At 41.9% G+C, this 20,736-nt stretch overlaps 1 protein-coding gene across 4 annotated transcripts in view; it reads right to left on the bottom strand.

Moving 5' to 3' along the window:
* Positions 1-438: 438 nt before the first annotated feature.
* The window catches only part of SKAP1 (src kinase associated phosphoprotein 1), an 889,984-nt gene continuing 869,686 nt past the window's right edge, over positions 439-20,736 (bottom strand). For all 4 annotated transcript variants that reach the window (XM_073572419.1, XM_073572420.1, XM_073572421.1 and 1 more), the window contains one exon: positions 439-644. In XM_073572419.1, coding sequence (XP_073428520.1) covers positions 549-644 — 96 coding nt within the window. In that variant the 3' untranslated portion in view covers positions 439-548. The remainder of the gene's footprint in view (positions 645-20,736) is intronic.

The following is a 20,736-nucleotide window of genomic DNA, read 5'->3' as shown; positions in this document are numbered from 1 at the left end:
ATTATACATTATAGTATGAACTGAACAAAATACTTAGAAATGGGCAGCACGGTGGCTCAGTGGGTCCTGGGTTCGAGTCCCACCAAGGACAACATCTGCAAGGAGTTTGTATGTTCTCCCCGTGTTTGCGTGGGCTTCCTCTGGGTACTCCAGTTTCCTCCCACATTCCAAAGACATACTGATAGGGAATTTAGATTGTGAGCCCCATCGGGGACAGTGATGAAAATGTGTGCAAACTGTAAAGCGCTGCGGAATATGTTAGCGCTATATACAAATAAAGATTATTATTATTATTGTAGATGTTCCACAAATTTGTGTACTCACATCAATAATTTGACCCATGCGAGCAGTCAGAATGCCAGGTTAACACACTCACAGTTTGCCATCTAGTGGCTAGCAGTGTGACATTCAGGAGTAGACTGAGAGAAAATGTCTTAGTTCAAGAAGCAATTTTTTTTTTATTTCTGCAGACATTTATATTCAGATATACATGTATCACAATGCAGTATAAGCAGTTTATCTTTCATTGAGAAGTGCAGAATTTCAGTTCATCTCAGGTCAAAGGCGGCTTGCAAATATTCCTTAGGCACGATACCAATAATTCCATCCAGCTCTCCGACCCACCAACCATAAGCATTGTATTCCTGAAGTAAAACATGAAAAGAAAAAATAAAGAGAACAATTATAACTTCATAATTTTAAGAGGTATTTTTGCATAAAGGCTCTGCTCCAAAGGTTGCAATAACTAGTCCTATTTATGGCATAGGCCATACATACTATGATGGGGATATCCACCTTTTGCAGAATAGATTTACCCTGACCACCTGTTTGGCACTCCAGAAAGGGAGAGGTACATTTGGCACAAGCATGGTTTGCCATCTTGTTCTCATCACCATGGGCTGTCAAACATTCCTTATTGGAAGGAACTAACCTATCACCATATGACTGTCCATGAAATATGGAACAGAGGGTCAATATACCAGTCTGTCCAGGAGATTTTGGGGCCCCAGCAGAAGGGTGGGAGCAGAGTTTCTACTGAAGCATTTATTGAAATTGCAGTCAGTACTCAGAAGACCCACAGCAAAAACTTTCTTAGCTCTCTATTGGCTGGCACTGATCACTACGATTTGTTTCAAATTAATATCGGCCAGATGGATGATAATATATATGCCATGTTTCTTATCTATGGATAGCTAAGATGATAGGAAACAAGGCAATAATATCTCCTGTCTGCAACCTCCAGAGGCGAAGATATCCTAAAAGTTGGGGATCTTCATCATTTTCAAAGCCCTAGTCCCCATATGAGCTCACCAAGGGGAAGTATATGGGCGTAACTTTGATTCCGTTACTTTTGTTTTGTCAGTTTCAACAAAAAGGAATGCTTCTTTCTCCCCACTACAATCTACATAATTACCATGACACAAGTTTAGTATATTTCTTTTGTTTATCATTTTTATTTTATGTGATTGTATATACTATATTGTTTTGTTCCCATTTTGTAACACCTTTTGTATATTTAGTTACAAACACAACCTATTTAGTGGATTAAATGTATAAAATGTGCTCTATAAAACATATTCCTGAAACCATACGCTACCATTACCGGGTGTCCAGTTGGCCAGTATAAATGATTGGTGGTGGCAGCTAGTTTTTTGTGGGCTATTGTGAATTTGGTACTGACCATACCACAGTATATATATTCCATGGGTTGAAATTGGATGTGTATATACTATACACTCACTGTGAAATCCCCAATATCCATGAAAGCAGCCAATTGCGTTGGTCTTGACAATTGCATGTGGAGGAGTGTTGGTTTGTGATCATATAGCAACAGCAGGGAGATCTCTGCGGGATTTCCCAACCGTTCCCTGACATATTAGTTGCAGTGGTTGGATAACACTGCAGATTCCATGGCTGTTTCCTGACAGGTGCTATGAGACAGTTTTCACTAGGCGCATGTACTTGTAACACAGCAGAAAAAGAACTCACACCCACAATAGCTACCTGGTTGATACTGCCAATAGCACGTTTGTCTCACAAATTAACCCCTTTGCAACTCAGCCAATGTCCATCTTTACATTTTCGCTGGTTCCTTACCTTATTCCCAGTGTCATAACTTTTTTGTGATCCAATTTTCTTGAATGTGAAGAAAATGGGAAAAAAATGTCCCCAAATTCTCCACATCCGATATTTTTTTTGTCCAGACTTATTGACTTGCATGGCTGAGTCTGAGCTGAATATCAGATGCAAATCCTGCATGCTGCAATGTTTTCTTCAGACAGACTCAGTCCAAGAAAAAAATGCCCAAAACAAAAATTGGACATATGCTCAGCTCCATAAAATAACATTGGTCCAAGTACAATCCGATGCTTTGTTGGATTGCCCTCCGACCAAAAATACGGTCATCTGCATGAGCCCTTACAGTGACTAATGGATCTAACTTTGCTTTGACAATCAGTAATGGTGTCTCATTTTTATACAACATCGTGGCTGAAAAGCAGGATTTATCTGAATATGCAATCATCTATTTCATTACATGTGAACTCTGAAAAGGAAATAATATTTTGAGACTTTTCCACCTAGTGAAATTTAATTATGATGAAGATACTGAAACGAAAATCTAAATGTGTACAGTACTTCACTGGAAGTCATCAAAAGGTTAAGGGCTGAGGCAATTAACATTTTTCAAGAAAGCAGTTCAGCACACTCAGGAACCTTGAAATGAACAGAGATGTTACTAGGTAGATTAGACATGAAGGTTATAGATAGCTGGATCACACATGTAGCTGCATTCTACAAGAGTGAATCACTGCTGAGCAATACATTCAGTCAGCTGCCTCCAATGTAAGTAGATTAAAAACACATGTGACATGCACACATATGAACAAGTCGGTAGGACACTTGTAGACAGGCGCTTCCTGGTATGGGCACGTGGTGTAAGCCAGCTCTTTATGTGCATGTCACACAAGAGAGGGGTGGGGTCTCTCAAATCATGCATAGGCACGGAAAAAACTGGATTAAAACCACATGTGACATGCACACATATGAACAAGTTGGTAGGACACTGTTCATACCACCCAAGCAGGAAGCGCCTGTCTTCATCCTGTTCATTTAGACACGGTTCACATGTTCAGGTTTTAAATACATTAGATAGGGACTGCTTCAATAGGGTTTACCTTGACGCGGTGGAGCAGCTTGGTATACATTTTTTTTGCAAAAAAAGTATCGACTAAATACCCTATATTTATCATCTTTTTATCAGCACTTGCTGACTACTGGTATATGTTTTACTGCAGGATATTTCTGCACAATTGCCATTCTGTGCTCTCTGTTTGTGCTCCAATGTAAGTAGTAACTAAAAGAGACAGTAACCAAGACTATGTGAAGACAAACGCTATAATGTATCACACCAAAAAGTAAGATGAGCAAGAATAATCTATATTGTGAAGGAAATATATAATTGTAATGGAAATGTATAAACAGCAGTAAAGTTATTTATTATAATAAAGTTACATTTAGTTAACAAGAGAACAAACTGGATTTACCGGTATTGCAAGAACAAAGGGGTTTTCACTGGAGGTGTCAAACATGGTACCTCAGCTCTTGGACTCTGAGCTTCAGAGGGTTAGCAAATGGTCGCCATAACCAAGCTGAATATTTCCTATGTACTGTATGGAGGGAGTACTTAGAGACACAGAATATTTAAAATGCAAGGTGCTGTCCCCTAAATTAGCACCCCCACCACCCTCCCTGTCCGGTCACAAACAGCAATTTTTAAAAGGTACAGTTCAGGTCATCCTGGAAACCCAAGCCCAGGGTAAAGCATATAAAAGTTGAGTTGCACAAAGGGAAGTTGATCACATGTGTGGACCTGCCTATCCTGGTGTGATCCATAATTAATTTCTCCTTCCCTCAAGGAAACAGAACATAGAACTGTAGACAGAAACATTTATGTTTTTCTGTTATTTATCCCTTTTTATTTTACAACTGTTTTGCATATTTGTGTGTAGTTTTATTTTCACCTTTTTATATCTTTTCTTGTAAGCACTGTATTTTTATATTAAAGCTTACCAACTTTAAGTCTGGTCCTTGTATGCACTAAAGAATCCATAGCCTTTCAGAGTGTACCTTTTTTTATTGTCTGACAGTAACATATTTTCGGGACCCATCACCCCGTGTGTTTGATGAGTGGTGGCAGCGTGTTGCATATCTGTGTTGTGTAGTCTGTGTTAGGGATGTGATTTATGCTCACTTTATAGTGTGCAACAGAGGTTGAGTGCTGGATTGAATGAGAAGACTTGCAGCTCTAGGGTACTGGATTCAATCCCACCAAGAACCAAATCTGCGAGGAGTTTGAATGTTTTCCCCATACACCAAAGATGTACTGTACGGAATTTAGATTATGGACAATAATGATGTCTGTAAAGTGCTCTGGGATTAATGGTGCTAATTAAACGAGTAAAATAAATAAATAATGAAAAACGTGGAGATTTACTTTTTTCATGACAAATATCTTTCAGAAGTGTCAGTAACCATTTTGAACTATGTTATGAAGTATTTCAGTAATTTTTTTATCTTCTATATTACATTCATTACATTTGGCTCACAAAAAATGACTACATCCTCACAACCATTATAAATTGATTATTTTTGTGAAATTTCCATAACAGGATAAAATTGTGTGTAAGGGTATGTCTTCTGCCCTTTGAAATATCTAATGCATAAGGTAAAATGGAGTATGTTTCCTATGATGGGCTGGGTTTTGGCTGCAGATACAAGACTATGTCAAATATTAAGGAAGCCCTTGACAGGCGGATGGCTTCATTATGCTGCTGCAGAAAGTCGGCACTGGTGGGTTGATTATATAAGTGAGTAGGGACCTAACAATGTCCTATTCTGCCGTAGGAAGATGTCCCTAATAAGATTATGGCTAGAATATCCAAACACCCCCTTCCTTCTGCTATGTCAGCTCCCAGTTTCCCGCCTGCCGACACCAGGACAGGAAGGCGTCATAAAAACCAGTCCCACTGCCTGAGCCACTCAGGGCCTCGGAATCGCACACAATCAAAAGATACGTACTAATTAAATCCGGCACACAACCACCCGCACCAAACATTTCTCTCAATGCAGCGTGCCAAAAAGAATTAAAAGAACATTAAACTCCCAGCAATAACATCTAAACTCCCGTTCTCTCTGCCAAATTACACCGCTCTGGATTATACAGATGTTTGTTAATTATGCTAATTTTTATTAAACAATTAAAAGGAAGAGTGTGCTGGCACAGCCAGTCTCGAATGTGCTGTGCTCAGGATCCAAACTCCTCATGCTCGCCCAAGCATGGAGCCTTCTCCCTCATCCCTAAAGGGTAACCGGCAGAGGGCATCATTGTCAGTGACAAGGCATCCCAAAAAAAATTGCCTGAAGCTTTATCTTATGAGATGCAAAAAAAGGGCTAAAAGAATAAAAAAGTAGTAAGAGCTGTGCTTGGGAACCAAGCTGCATGATACGCGCCCAGATGCAAGAGGATGGCTCAGAGGCAAGATGGACGTAAATCTGTCTGTAGCACCAGATCATTGAGAGCTTGATGTATGTCCTGGGTGTCTAATCAATCTCCGTTATTGGTTTATGATTGCTTATTGCCAGAATTAGTGCCTGTCTGTCATACATTATTGTTTGGAAATGAATAAATTACGATATGCAGCCTCTGTCTGTTCTCCCGCCATGTGATGACAGTGATCCATCTCTCCCTGAGCTTCTTTATAATGCAGGCAAGAAGTGAGGTGTTCTCATGTCAGTGACAGGGAATTAGCGCTTTGTCATCCAGACACACTGCTGGATGAAGAGGATCTCACAATCCAGCTGCTGTCAAATGGCACAAATACATGCCGTGGCCAAGCTAATATCAACTATACATGCGAGCGAACATCCTCTGGCGATTCACACAGCTATGTCTAAGAAATAATACCGCAAATCACCAAATATGCGATTCTGCCATATAATGCGGTTGAGCAGCTGTTACTAAAAATGGAAGACTCCTTGGTCAAAAATCCAAACATTTGTCCACTCTCACAAAAGTCACTTAACTAGTTAGATGCTGCGCTAGGCAACATGCAGAAATGGGGATCTAAGCAGTGCAGGAGGTTATACAAATACGTCAGATGGAAATGAGTTTTATAAATCATTAATGATGCCCCTTCGGCCCCCGTGCAATATTGTTATACTTGAGGAATATGCTAGGCGAAAGATGGGCTAGCGGTAAGGAAGCCGGCTAAATGCAACCTCATCTAGCTCTGACCCTAACCTAATACGCTAGGCCTAGGAAATGCAGGCATTAATACTGACTCCATAAAGTGCGCACTGCTCTGACCGCACTCACTCCCTGAGGCACCGCAGCACAATTTGGAAACAATGTGAAGGAAACGTTTAATCTGCTCAACCCATCTGTGCTGCGCATTTCTCCAGCTCTCCCTGAGAGAGCGGCGCCTCCAATCTCCACATTGCCGCTAATATTCTCTTAAATCACATCAGCCGCGCGCTGGAAGGGCCATTGCTGGCGTAGCACAGGTTCATGTAAAGTGCACCGGGAGGGGGACAGGGAGACGTGGATAATTTCTATTTATTAGAGAAATATCCAAGTCTCGTCTTCTTGGCCCTCCGCAGAACTGCTGCCGAGCGCACACGGCTCCTGATTAAGCTTTCTCGTTACCAGATGGGTGGAAGTGAAGGGTGTCGTAATTTGTATTTTTTGCTAATTAGCTTTGCTGTGTGATCTGCTGCTACAGGGGATAGATACTGTGCTGCCTTCCATCTCCTGGCACCGGCTGGGGCATTGACAGGAGGCTTCTTCTACTCTACCACCCTCTACAAGGTGACTTTACAGTCTGACCGGATGTAGCCCCCTCTCGGTCTAGCTATGGGGGGCTGCATTCCTCTATCTGGGAATAATGTAAGCGTATTATATGGAGAGGGTGACAGATAGAAGCCGCCAGCCGAGCTGCTGCAGCCTGTTGGCGTGTTACCTCATCTGCACACGTGTATCTATGGTAACAGCTTCTAGCTTCATTTCCTGCATCCCCTAGAGGGGTGTCACAGTCAGATCCACCTGCTTCTCACCCTCCCCGCTCCGGGGTCATGGTAAGGTCGGCACAATAAATGAATGTGAGTACTAATGATCTGTTTACTGGCTGTTTATGTTCTGTGTGTCAGGGGCACTCCAGAGCTCATTATGCTCGCAATTAGACTGCGCCACTGCTAGATATTTAACTCTTTTTTTCTTTGAAATTAGCATTTTAATAACATTCTCTGAGCGCGGAAACAAACTGGTCATTTTTCAAAGGGAAAGTTTGAGGTTTGGTTGAAACTTTTCATAAGCGAGATGTCTATTTCTTGCCTATCAGCACAGATAGAATAATGAATGTCTGGAAGAGGAAGATGATCATCCTCCTCTATCCCAGGCAAATAATGGGCTGTGCAGTCTTCTTGGATTAAGAATATCAGATGATTTAAAGAAAGATTCCTATCTATATTTTTTATATGTGTGTATGTGCATGTACTGTAGTGTGAGTGTATTACTATACTAACCTCCCACCCACACTCTCCGGCGTCCACCACTGTTCTGCTTCACTTCTCAGTGACGTCACCGCAATTCAGACTCTCCAGCTCACTCTACGCTCTGTGTGTGAGCCGGAAGTCTCTTTATAATGTAAACTCTGAGCCTTGTTTTGATGCTCCATAAACTTAGCTTTTACAATACAATTCCAAGTCACAGAAAGCACAGTGTGACCAGGAGTGTCTGCAGAGCGGTGACATCACTCAGAAAAGAACAACTGCAGATAAGTATATTAGTGCACAACACTACATTCATATAAAGTTAGGTCCAGAAATATTTGGTCAATGACAATTTTTGGCATTTTAGCTGTTTACATAATCATATTCAGGATAGTTATATAATCAATCTGCACTTAAAGTGCAGACTCCGCTTTAATTTGAGGGTGTTTACATCAGAATTGAAGTAAGGGTTTAGCAATTACACCTCTTTAATATGTAGCTGCCTCTTTTTAAAAAGGAGCAAAACTAATTTGACAATTATCTCAAAAGCTTTTTAAGAGACTGCATGGGCTATTCCCTTGTTAATTCATAATCAATTAAGCAGGTAAAAGGTCTGGAGCCGATTCCAGATGTGGCATTTGCATTTGGAAGCTGTTGCTGTCAACCTACAACACGCAGTCAAAGAAGCTCTCAATGGAAGAGAAGTTTGTGTGTAGTGATTGACACCTCAATCTTTTATACGGGGCATTCAGAGGTGAGTTTTTCACTTATATGTTTTGTTTTTCATGAAGTTGTGACTTTTTGGTTGTTTATATAACTATCAATATAACCTTAAAGTGCAGACTCTAAGCTTTAAATTTGAGGGTATTCAAATCTTAATTGGAGTAAGGGTTTGGGAATTACAGCTCTTTAACATGTAGCTGTGTTATGAATGGGTCACCGAGGAGAAAAAAACAACAAGCTAAGTCACAGAAAACCAGAGAGGTTGGTAACTATGCAGATTGCAGACCCCTGATCCTAACCACACAACTAGCAGCAGCCGTGGAGCGTTCCTACGATGAATCTAGATGCCTCGTCACAGCCGGAGGACTAAATAAGCCTAAAGCAAGAAAAGGGGAAAACTAACTGCCCCAGAGCAGACCCCAAAGGAATAGACAGCCCCCACACATGTATTGACGGTGAAACAAGATGAAAACACAAACACAGGCAGGAAAATAGGCTGAGCAAACGATGGGGCCCAAACTAACTAGAAAGGAAAGGAAAGACACTGTCTGCAATCTGCCCAAAAAGCCCTACAAAAATAATGTCCAACACTTCTGATAACAAAATTAACCCTGAAGTCACTAGACTTCTCCCACTATATCAGCACTCTGAAATATTCTGAGACAGAGCAAAAAAGAGGCCAATCTAATAAGGGACAAAAAGCAAATTGGCAAATACAGATAAATAAGAGTGGAAATTCGGCACAGCCCCATCCGGGGCTGGCTGACCACACAAAAACTGAATAGACCAACAAAATCAAGTGTGAACATTAGCAGAAACACTTAGCTTGAGATGACTGGAACAGAGCTGAAAACCAAGACCTGAAAAGCCAGAAGGAATCACCAGCACCAGAATAGGGCGTCGGCTGTCTTAAATCCAGTCTGAGATTCCAGAGATCCAATCGTTATCCTCATCATCAGGTGGCAGATCTCTACTAATTAAATCAACCTCACTACCTCCTGTTACCACCAGAGGGAGCCCAGAAGGAGAACTCACAACTGGTAGACCAGAAAATGAGTTCACAACATAGCTGCCTCTTTTTCAAGGGACCAAAAGTAATTAAACAATTATCTTAAAAGCTCTTTAATGGACTTCATTGTGCTTTTCCATCATTATTTAAGCAGATAAAAGGCATAGAGCTGATTTCATGTGTGGCATTTACTTTTGGAACCTGTTGCTGTGATCCCACAACATGCAGTCAAAATAGCTCTCAATGGAAGAGAAATAGACCATCATAAAACTGAAAAAAAAGAATACCATCAGAGACTTAATAGAAATGTTATGAGTGGCCAAACCAACAGTTAGATACATTCTTCAATAAAAAGAGCGTACTGGTGAGCTTGGGAACTCAAAAAGCCCTGGACATCCAACAACAGAATACTTCCCATGGTGAAGAAAAACCTGTTCACAACATACACTCAAGTGAAGAGCATTCTCCAGGAAGTAGGTGTTTCAGTATCTAAGGCGAAGCTCACACTTGCGTATGGCAGGTCTGCGTATGGCTGCGTATGTCCTCCCTTAAGCTCAGTCTACGCTCCTCCTACTTCCGCATGCGTCCTGCATTGTACACTGGGTACGCAGGGACACGCGTTGCATGCGGATGCGTCTGCATGTGGTGTTTTGACGTGCCCGCCGAATGCACAGAAATGCAACATGTTGCATTCCTGTGCGGTCGGTGGGCACGTCAAAACGCTGCATGCGGACGCATTTGCATACAACGCATGTACCTGCGTACCCAATGTTAAAGATAGGTATGCAGGACGCATGCAGAAGTAAGCGGAGCGTAGGCGGAGCTTAAGGGAGGACATACGCAGACCTGCCATATGCAAGTGTGAACTTAGCCTTAGTCTACCATTCATTAGAGCAAATACAGAGGGTTCACCACAAGATACAAACCCTTAATCAGACTTAAAAAGGCCAGATTAGACTTTGCAAAAAAGTAATCTAAAGAAGCCTGCCCAGTTTTAGGAAAGCATTTTTTGAACAGATGAAACTAAGATCAACCTTAACCAGAATGACGGGAAGAAGAAAGTATGAAGGTGGCTTTGAACTTGCTCATGATCCAAAGCATACCACATCCTTTGTAAAACATGGTGGAGGTAGTGTGATGGCATGGGCATGCATGACTTCCAGTGACACTGGGTGACTAGTGTTTATTGATGTGACTGAAGACAGAAGCAACCGGATGAATTCTGAAGTGTACAGGTTATACTTTCTACTCAGATTCAACCAAATACAGCAAGGTTGATTGAACGGCGCTTCACATTACAGATGGAAAAAGACCCAAAACATACTGTGAAAGTAACCCAGGAGTTTTTTTTAAGAAAAAGAAGTGCAATATTCTGCAATGGCTGAGTCAATTACCAGATCTCAACCCCATTGAGAAAGCATGTATCAAACCAAAATCAATCAAAACCTAATGCAGAAAGACCCACAAACAAGCAACAACTGAAGTCAACTGCAATAAAGTCCTGTCACAGCATCACAAAGGAGGAAATAGTCATGTAATATCCATTGCTTCCAGACTTCATACAAATATCTTGTGACTTGTGTTTATTCGTGAAAAAAATGGAAATTTGGCAAAAATTTTGAAAATTTTGCAATTTTCCAACTTTGCATTTTCGTACCCTTAAATCACAGAGATATGTTACACAAAATACTTAATTAGTAACATTTCCCATATGTCTACTTTACATCGGCACAATTCTGGAATCAAATTTTTTTTTGTTATGAAGTTATAAGGGTTAAAAATGAAACAATGATTTTTCATTTTTACAACACCATTTTTTTTTTAGGGACCACATCATATTTGTTGTCACTTTGATGGGTCTATATGATAGAAAATACCCAAAAGTGACAACATTCTAAAAGCTGCACCCCTTAAGGTGCTCAAAACCACATTCAAGAAGTTTATTAACCCTTCAGGTGCTTCACAGGTATTTTTGGAATGTTTAATAAAAAATTAACATTTAAGTTTTTTTCACAAAAAATTTACTTCAGATCCAATACTTAATTTTAAAAAATTGTGTGGGGTCCCCCTCATTTTTAACAACCAGCCTTGCTAAAGCTGACAGCTGGAGGCTGGTATTCTCAGGCTGGTAAGGGGCCATGGATAGTGACTCTCCCAGCCTAAAAATAGCAGACCGCAGCTGGCCAGAAAAGGAACATCTATTAGATGCGCCAATTCTGGCGCTTTGCCCGTCTCTTCCCACTTGCCCTGTAGTGGTGGCAAGTGGGGTTCATACTTTTGGGGTTGATGTCACCTTTGTATTGTCAGGTGACATCAAGCCCACGGCTTAGTAATGGAAAACCATCTATTAGAAATCTATCCATTACTAATCCTATAGTTACATGGTAAATAAAAACACAAAACAAAAACAAATGGAGGCAGAATTTAAACTGTCACCAACAGAAGAGAACCATGAATAATGTACAAAATCAATTTATTAGAATCATTAAAATCCATAAAATTGCTACTTGTTATCCATACAATCAACATACCCCAAGGGGACAACATCTAAGGCCGGTTTCACATTTGCGCTTTATGGCTCTGCGACGGCCTGCGCACGGGCGCCGCTAAGCCCCGCCCCCTGCCGGCTCCCTGCCCGCCCCATCCGGTCATCGCTGTCTACTAGCGCACATGGACGCTTACGATCTGCGCACCCTATCTTTAGCATAGGATGCGCAGATCGTGCGCTGGTCGTACACTAGCAGGATTTTGCCGTGCGCAGATCACAAGCGTCCATGTGCGCTAGTAGGCGGCGATGACTGGATGGGGCGGGCAGGGAACCGGCAGGGGGCGGGGCTTAGCGGCGGCCGTGCGCAGGCCGTCGCAGAGCCATAAAGCGCAAATGTGAAACCGGCCTAATACGGCTGAAAAAACACACAATGATGACGTTATGTGTTAATAAAGCCTGATGGCATTAATCATAAATTACCAAAAATGAACATGAGAGCACCCCATACTATGTAAATATAAGGGGAGATACATATAACATATAGGCACGACACAAAATAATCCTATTATATTAAGCCCAATGCTATATCACATGAATTACCATAAGTGTCCTCTGTAGTATCCGGTTATATTATCCCCTAATTGTACTAAGTGCCCGCTAAGTAAACTAACAAATATCGTAAACAGTCAAGGTTCTAAAAGATTTACTTACTAATAGTAAAAAATTAATGATAGCCGTCTATAGTGCCTTTGGTATTATTGGTAGACAAAAGTGGATTAATTTAAATAAAAACACAGCCAGGATAAAGTCTTTTATTAGAAATAAAACAAGACAGTTTTACTTTTTTATTTAAAAATAAAAAACACAGTGAGACTAACCAAATGTCTATTCCACAGAAGCCCTCGTTCTCCTGTAATAAAAACTAAAATAAAAAAAACAACAATACATAGGACAGCACGGTGGCTCAGTGGATAGCACTGCAGCCTTGCAGCGCTGAAGTCCTGAGTTCGAATCCCACCAAGGACAACATCTGCAAGGAGTTTGTATGTTCGTTCTCCCCGTGTTTGCGTGGGTTTCCTCCGGGTACTCTGGTTTCCTCCCACATTCCAAAGACATACTGATAGGGAATTTAGATTGTGAGCCCCATCCAGGACAGTGATGATAATGTGTGCAAACTGTAAATGTGTGCAAACGGAATATGTTAGCGCTATATAAAAATAAATATTTATTATTAACAATATACCATACCTGTCTGTTATTCTGTTCCATGTCTGGGGATAATTAGTTTTAAAACTGCGACCGTCCTGACTGAGAAACACTGGTGACTGAAGAGCTGCGAGCGCAGCGTCAGTGACCAGGGGTGATGTCATGCTGAACTGCGGTGAGATCCCCGCTAGCACCGTGAACGTTCACAGTGCTAGTTGGGATCTCACCGAAGTCACCACATGACTAGTGGGGATTTCACTGCAGTTCAGCTCGGCTGGGAATGGAGCCTCAGTGACCAGATGTAACTTCTATGACGTCACCCCCGGTCACAACTAGACGGTCGCATCTTGGCACCGTCCAGGTTGAAAACTAACTATCCCCCAGACATGGATTACGGTGTGGGACAGACAGGTCGGATATATTGTTGTTTTTTTTTATTTTAGTTTTATTACTGGAGAACGAGGGCTTCGGAGGAATTAGGTGAGGTTGTAAGTATGGTTTAATTAAGAATATTAAAAGGAGTCTGTGTACTTTTTTTCAATTAAAGGACCTTATTCTTGGTGTGAGCGTTTTTATACAATGTGACTAAGGGGTTAGTAATGGGGGGTGTCTTATTGACGCCTCTCCATTACTAACCTTGGGGCTTGATGTCACCTGACAATACAAAGACGACATCAACCCGACAAATAAGAACCCAACTTGCCACCGCTACAGGGCAAGTGGGAAGAGCCGGACAAAGCGCCAAAATTGGCACATCTAATAGATGTGCCTTTTCTGGGCAACTGCGGGCTGCCATTTTTAGACTGGGGGGGTCAATATCCATGGCTCCTTACCAACCTGAGAATACCAGCCCCCAGCTGTGAGCTTTAGCAAGGCTGGTTGTCAAAAATAGGGGTGGCCCCATGACATTTTTTTAAATTATTTACTTAAATAATTTTAAAATACAGCGTGGAGACCCCTCTATTCTTGATAATAAGTCTTGCTGAAGATAACAGCTGAGGACTGCAGCCCCCAGCTGTGAGTTTTGCCTGGCTGGTTATAGAAAATACTGGGGAACCTATGCCGGTTTTTCATTTATTTATAGCGCAGGCGGCAGCTGATGAATACTCCCTGCTGTCACTGTTATTAGCAGCAGCAGGGGTAGGCTGATGGGAGTAGTAGTCCTACAGCTGCCGCTTGCTGTCTCTTTTATCACGTAACTATAACTCTCATCATTCTCCCCTGCTTGCACCAATCGCCAGCAGAGTGCCCGTACATGTGGTACTGATGCGGCATACGGATGCCACACGTGTGCCACAAGTATTACACACACGGACACTGACATCTCCGGTATCAGAATCATCTGACACTACTATTTTATTATTTAAATCTAACTCTCATCATTCTCCCCTGCTCGCGCCGATAGCCGGCAGAGAAGGGGAGTAGATATGAGCGAATTTGTTCGGATTTTGTCCACGAATCTGATTTTGACATATTCGAGCCATATTGGAACACCATTCATGTCGAATGTATGTCTTGTGATCGGTTCCGAACATATTCAGTAATTTCTACTCACATTGACTCTAATGACATTCGGCTGTATTCAACGAATATTGCAAAAACATTCGATTCTGATCGTATTCGGAACCGAATCCGAACAAATCATCTCTAAAGGGGAGAATGATGAGAGCCGTGTTCAGCACCCGGCACCAGGAAATGGCGCTTACTGTAACGCTTGTTCCCTGGCGCCCATCCGTGTGGTACTAATGCGGCACACGGTCGCCACACGTATTACAGACACGTGTGAAAGAGACCTTAAAGCAGGATTTTATGTTTGTCAGTTGTCACACAGTAAGGCTGGTTTCACACTAGCATTTTTTAGCGCTGCGCTTCGTGCGCGTCTATGCGCATGCGTCCTGCACCCCTATCTTTAACATGGGGGAGCATGGTCTAGCGTATGCACGCATTCGTATGCGTTTTCATGCGCATGCGTTTTTTGCAGTGTGCGCATAGGCGCACCGGACGCAACCTGTTGCATTTTTGGTCCGTCCGACCTGCCTTAAAAAAACGCATACGCACGCTTGCACACGGAATGTGCAAAAAAAATCACATTACAGTCAATGGGAACGCAGGCGTGCGCATGGACATGTGAACGCCTGCGTTTAAAATCGCAGGCGTTTCAAGAGTTAACATGGCTAGAAACTGGTTAAAACGCATGCGCCTAAAAAAAGCAAACGCATACAAAACGCATGATGCGTTTTTTGTATGCGATTCTATTGCGCACGAAGCGCAGCGCTAAAAAACGCTAGTGTGAAACTAGCCTTAGGCTATGTGCCCACGTTAGCGTTTTTAAATGCTCAGAAAACCGGACTCCTTCCCAGAAACCGCGCCCTTTATTTCCGTGCGTTTTTTGCGTGATTTTTGCACAAAAAACGCGCATTTTTGATGCGTTTTTTTCCGCGCGGTTTCTGGAAAGCTTGGAAACATCTAAAAACGCGGACCTATGCGGAAAATAATGAGCACGCTGTGTTTTTAGTTGCTAAGCGTTTTCTGAGCGGCAAAAAACGCATGCATTGGCACAAAAAGCCAAAAATGCATTAAATTAAATGGGAAGCTTATTTTAAGCGTTTCTGAAGCATCTGATCCGGCACAAACGCTAAAACGCTTAAAAAAACGCAACGTGGGCACACAGCCTAAAAGACGCTTTTTATTGCAAATCACCACATTTTGAGAGTTATAATTTTTCCATTTTTTGTCCAACAGAGTCATGTGGGGTCTTGTTTTTTGCGGGACGAGTTGACGTTTTTACTGGTACAATTTTCCAACACATGACCTTTTTGATCGCTTTCTATTCCGATTTTTGGGAGACAGAATGAGCAAAAACCAGCAATTCATGAATTTCTTTTTTTTTGTGTGGTGGGGGGGAGGTATGCCATTCCATGTGTGGTAAAATTGATGAAGCAGCTTTGTTCTTCAGGTCGGTACGATTACAGCGATACCTCATATTTTTTATATTTTGGCGCTTTTTGTGTAATAAAAACTATTTTAAAGAAAAAAATCTTTGTTTTTGCATCACATTATTCTGAGAGCTATAACTTTTTTATTTTTCCGCTAATGGAGCTATATGGGGACTTGTTTTTTTGCGGGACAAGATGATGTTTTCAGCAGTATCATGTTTATTTATATCTGTCTTTTTGATCGCGTGTTATTCCACTTTTTGTTCGGCGGTATGATGATAAAGCAATGTTTTTGCCTTTTTTATGGTGTTCACTAAAGGGGTTAACTAATGGGACAGTTTTATAGGTCGGGTCGTTGTGGACGCGGTGATACCAAATATGTGTAGTTTTATTGTTTAAAATATAGAGAGAATATATATTGATTTTTTTTTATTATTTTTAAATTTTTTACTATTATTTAAAAACTTTTTTTTTACTTTTTCCCACTATGGGACAATCATTTTTTGCAGGCTGATAGCTTATATAGCATACAGATGAAGGAGCATCGCCATGCTATAGAAGTTGTGAGCGCTGCACTGACAGAGACTTGCTGATCATGCACTGCGCATCATCAATAAAATTCCTAGCTCTGGTGAGCCAGATGTCGTCATGACGACATCCGCTCACCATGGTAACGATCGGGACCCCGTGTCACGCCGCGGGGTCTCCGATCCAAAGGCAGAGGGGCTATCAGTCCTCTGTCTGCTTCCAGAATGCTGCAATCTTGTTCGATCCGTAACCGCTCTTGGCACCTAGTGCCGGGTGTCAGCTGTCAGAATCAGCTGACCCCTGGCGACGATCGCCCGCGCACCCCCTATGAGCGCGGCCGATCACAATGACGTAATATTTCGTCCATGGTCAAATTGGCCCAGGTCACATGGACCGAATATTACGTCTGATGTCAGAAAGGGGTTAATCTACAAATATTTAATAAGACTCCATGGCAGAGCTCGACTTGACTTAAAGACTCTACTTAGATGCAGTGTACCACCACACCAAATAATGAGCCCAGACACAGACTCCAGAGGTGGATTCAATATTTCACAGGGCCCCCAAATGTCAAGCCAGTCTTCTCTAGATTCCCCATATATTATTGCTTATTGTCATCCATTTCAGTGTTTTTCAGTAGGGTCACGTTCACACATTCACTGTTTGGACAGTATTTGACCTCAGTATGTGTAAGCCAAAATCAGGAGTGGAACAATCAGAGGAAAAGTATAATAGAAACACGTCACCACTTCTGTATCTTTTACCCACTTCTGTTTTTTGCGTACAAATACTGAAGTAAAATACTGACCAAATACTGAACGTGTGACTATGGCCTAACAGTTTGGTTCTGTAGATTTAAAAATAGGCCTTGCCAGACACACTATACACACGATCAAACAAATGTAAGGCAGAGGTCCATATTCACACTGTGTCAAATTTGGTCAGCACGGTTCTGTACAGATCCCATATTACCACAAATGTGAACAGCAATAGATTAATATTAGATTAATATTCCAACAATAGTAGACAGAGTGAAGGAACTGTGCACCTAAAGGCACTTGGAGATATTTTAACCCCTTCCTGACATCAGACGTACTATCCCGTCCATGGGACCCGGGCCCCTATGCCCATGGACGGGATAGTACGTCTGAGCGATAAGTGGCGCCCACGTGGTAAGCGCTGCTGATCGCGGCCGGGTGTCAGCTAATTATCACAGCTGACACCCGGCACAATTGTCAGGGGTGGTCACGGACCACCCCGGACACGTTAACCCCTTGCACACCGCGATCAAACATGATCGCGGTGTACCGGGGGTTAAAGGGAAGCATCGGCAGGGAGGGGGCTCCCTCTGTGCTTCCCTGAGCCCCCCACGGCAGAGCAATGTGCAGCGCTGCTGCGGGGGGCTCCTTCCCTGCAGGCCCCCGAATCCAAGATGGCGACGGGGCCTTCGGGGGCCTGCAGGGAGCTGGCTTCCTCAGTGCCTGCAAAGCGCAGGCATGAGGAAGTCTGCAGCAGTGCCGGTGACAGATCACTGATCTGTCACAGTGATCTGTGATGTGACAGATCAGCGATCTGTCACAGGACAGTGATGTCCCACCTGGGATTATGTAATAAGTTTAAAAAAAAAAAAAAAAAGTGTTAAAATAATTTAAAAAAAATCGCCAAATAAATTAGAAAAAAAAAATTCCCCTAATAAATCCATTTTTTGGAAATAATAAAAAAAAACCTATAAAAGTACACATATTAGGTATCGCCGCGTCCGTAACGACCTGCCCTATAAAACTGTCCCATTAGTTAACCCCTTTAGTGAACCCCTTAAAAAATAAAAATAAAAAACGAAGCAAAAAATAATGATTTATTATCATACCGCCAAACAAAAAGTGCAATAACGTGCGATCAAAAAGACGCATATAAATATCCATGGTACCACTGAAAACGTCATCTTGTCCTGCAAAAAACGAGCCACCACACAGCATCATCAGCAAAAAAATAAAAAAGTTATAGCTCGCAGAATAAAGCGATGCAAAAATAATTAAAATAGTTTTCATTGCATAAAACCGACAAAACATAAAAAGAAATAAAAGAGTAAAGACCAATCCTTTGGAGGTAATAAACCTATCATCGCATGTGGTCTCTGAGGTACAGAGGGAAGTTTTGGGTCTGGGTTTATCCTTCTCCCCTTGTAATAATTTCAATCTTTTTACATCTATGAAGGACCTCCATTTATTTTCGAGAAAACTCATATTAAAGAAATTGCATTCTAAATCCTCTGATCTGAATAAAAGGGAACAGGAAGCAATTCGGATTCTTGAGGAGTTGGAATTGGAGTCTAATCCTGAAATTAAAGGTACATCTCCACCCCCTATTGCTTCACCCTCAACCACATTCCCCCCCTGTGTTTATGCCCGCAGGTGGAAATTTTTACCCGCCTGGTGGAAAATGATTTTAGAACTATCACCAATAATAAAGGTGGGGATAACCTTACCCCATCCCAACGGGCGGCTCTTAGAGAGATTAAAAATTGGGATGATGTTGTCATCAAGCCAGCAGATAAGGGGGGGAATGTGGTTATTTGGTCAGTGGAAAAATATGAACGGGAGGCTTTCAAACAGCTTCGGGACAAGGAGACCTACACACAATTAAATGAGAATCCTTTACTCATTTTTCAAAAGAAACTTTTTTCCTTACTTGAAATAGCCTTTGAGAGGGGTGTTATCTCTAAAAAATTGCTGGGAGGTCTTATGTTGCAATTTCCTGTGACCCCGACCTTCTATCTTCTGCCCAAGGTCCACAAAGATCCTGTCTGCCCCCCAGGGCGTCCAATTGTCTCTGGCATAGGAGGGCTATGTGAACCCTCCCGCCCGGTGGTCGGCGCTCAAAGCACAGCAGTAAGGGTGTGTGCACACGTTGCGGATTCTGCTGCGTTTCCGCAGCGGTTTTGGCCCTGCAGAAAAGCAGCAGTTCCGCAGACATGGTACAGTACCATGTAACCCTATGGCTTTTCAAAACCGCTGTGCTCACGCTGCGGTTTACAAACCGCAGCATGTCAATTGTTTGGGCGGTTTCCGCAGCGGTTTCACACCTTTAACACAGCAGAGGTGTGAAACCGCAGGGCTAAACCGCAGGCTAAACCGCAGGTCACTTTACCTGCGGTTTTACCTGTGGATCCGCGCAGAAAAACCCGCAGGTGAATCTGCAACGTGTGCACATAGCCTAAATCTGCTAGATATGGGCGATCTGCTCATCGCGCATATGTAGCAGAGCCGATCGGGTTGTGCATGCTTCAAGCCTCCTATGAAGGCTATTGAAGCATGCCAAAAGTAAAAAAAAAAAAAAAATGTTTAAAGATAAAAAAAATAAAAAAACCCTAAAAGTTCAAATCACCCCCCTTTCGCCCCAAGCAAAATAAAACAGTAAAAAATAAAAAAAAATCCCACATACACATATTAGGTATCGCCGCGTTCAGAATCGCCCGATCTATCAATGAAAAAAAGCATTAACTCGATCGCTAAACAGTGTAGCGAGAAAAAAATTAAAAACGCCAGAATTACGTTTTTTTGGTCGTCGCGACATTGCATTAAAATGCAATAACGGGCGATCAAAAGAACGTATCTGCACAAAAGTAGTATCATTAAAAACGTCAGCCCGGCATGCAAAAAATAAGCCCTTACCCGACCCCAGGTCACGAAAAATGGAGACGCTACGGGTCTCGGAAAATTGCGTAATTTGTTTTTTTTTTAGCAAACTTTGGAATTTTTTTTCACCACTTAGATAAAAGAGGAAATAGACATGTTTGGTGTCTATGAACTCATAATGACCTGGAGAATAATAATGGTAGGTTAGATTTAGCATCTAGTGAACCTAGCAAAAAAGCCAAGCAAAAAACAAGTGTGGGATTGCACTTTTTTTGCAATTTCACCGCACTTGGAATTTTTTCCCATTTTCGAGTACATGACATGGTAAAACCAATGGTGTTGTTTAAAAGTACAACTCATCCCGCAAAAAATAAGCCCTCACATGGCCATATAGACGGAAAAATAAAAAAGTTATGGCTCTGGAAAGAAGGGGAGCGAAAAACAAAAAATCGAAAAAAGCTCCGATAGTGAAGGGTTTAAACTGTTGGATTTTCTGCACAAATTGCAGTGGAAAATTGCAGTGTTTAAGCCACTTGACAACATTGACTAAGTCTTTGTTAAGAAGGATTCCTATTGATTATGAATGCACAAAAATATTATCACTTAGAAGATATTTAATAAAAAACCTCCTGGAACTCTGATCCCAATCTCTGATAGCCCAGA

This window comes from Dendrobates tinctorius, unplaced genomic scaffold (assembly GCF_039654945.1).
Source record: "Dendrobates tinctorius isolate UK_male_01 unplaced genomic scaffold, ASM3965494v1 ptg000032l, whole genome shotgun sequence".
Classification (NCBI taxonomy): Eukaryota; Metazoa; Chordata; class Amphibia; order Anura; family Dendrobatidae; genus Dendrobates; species Dendrobates tinctorius.
Note: the sequence above shows the minus strand (reverse complement) of the source record. Positions and strands in the feature narration are given on the sequence as shown.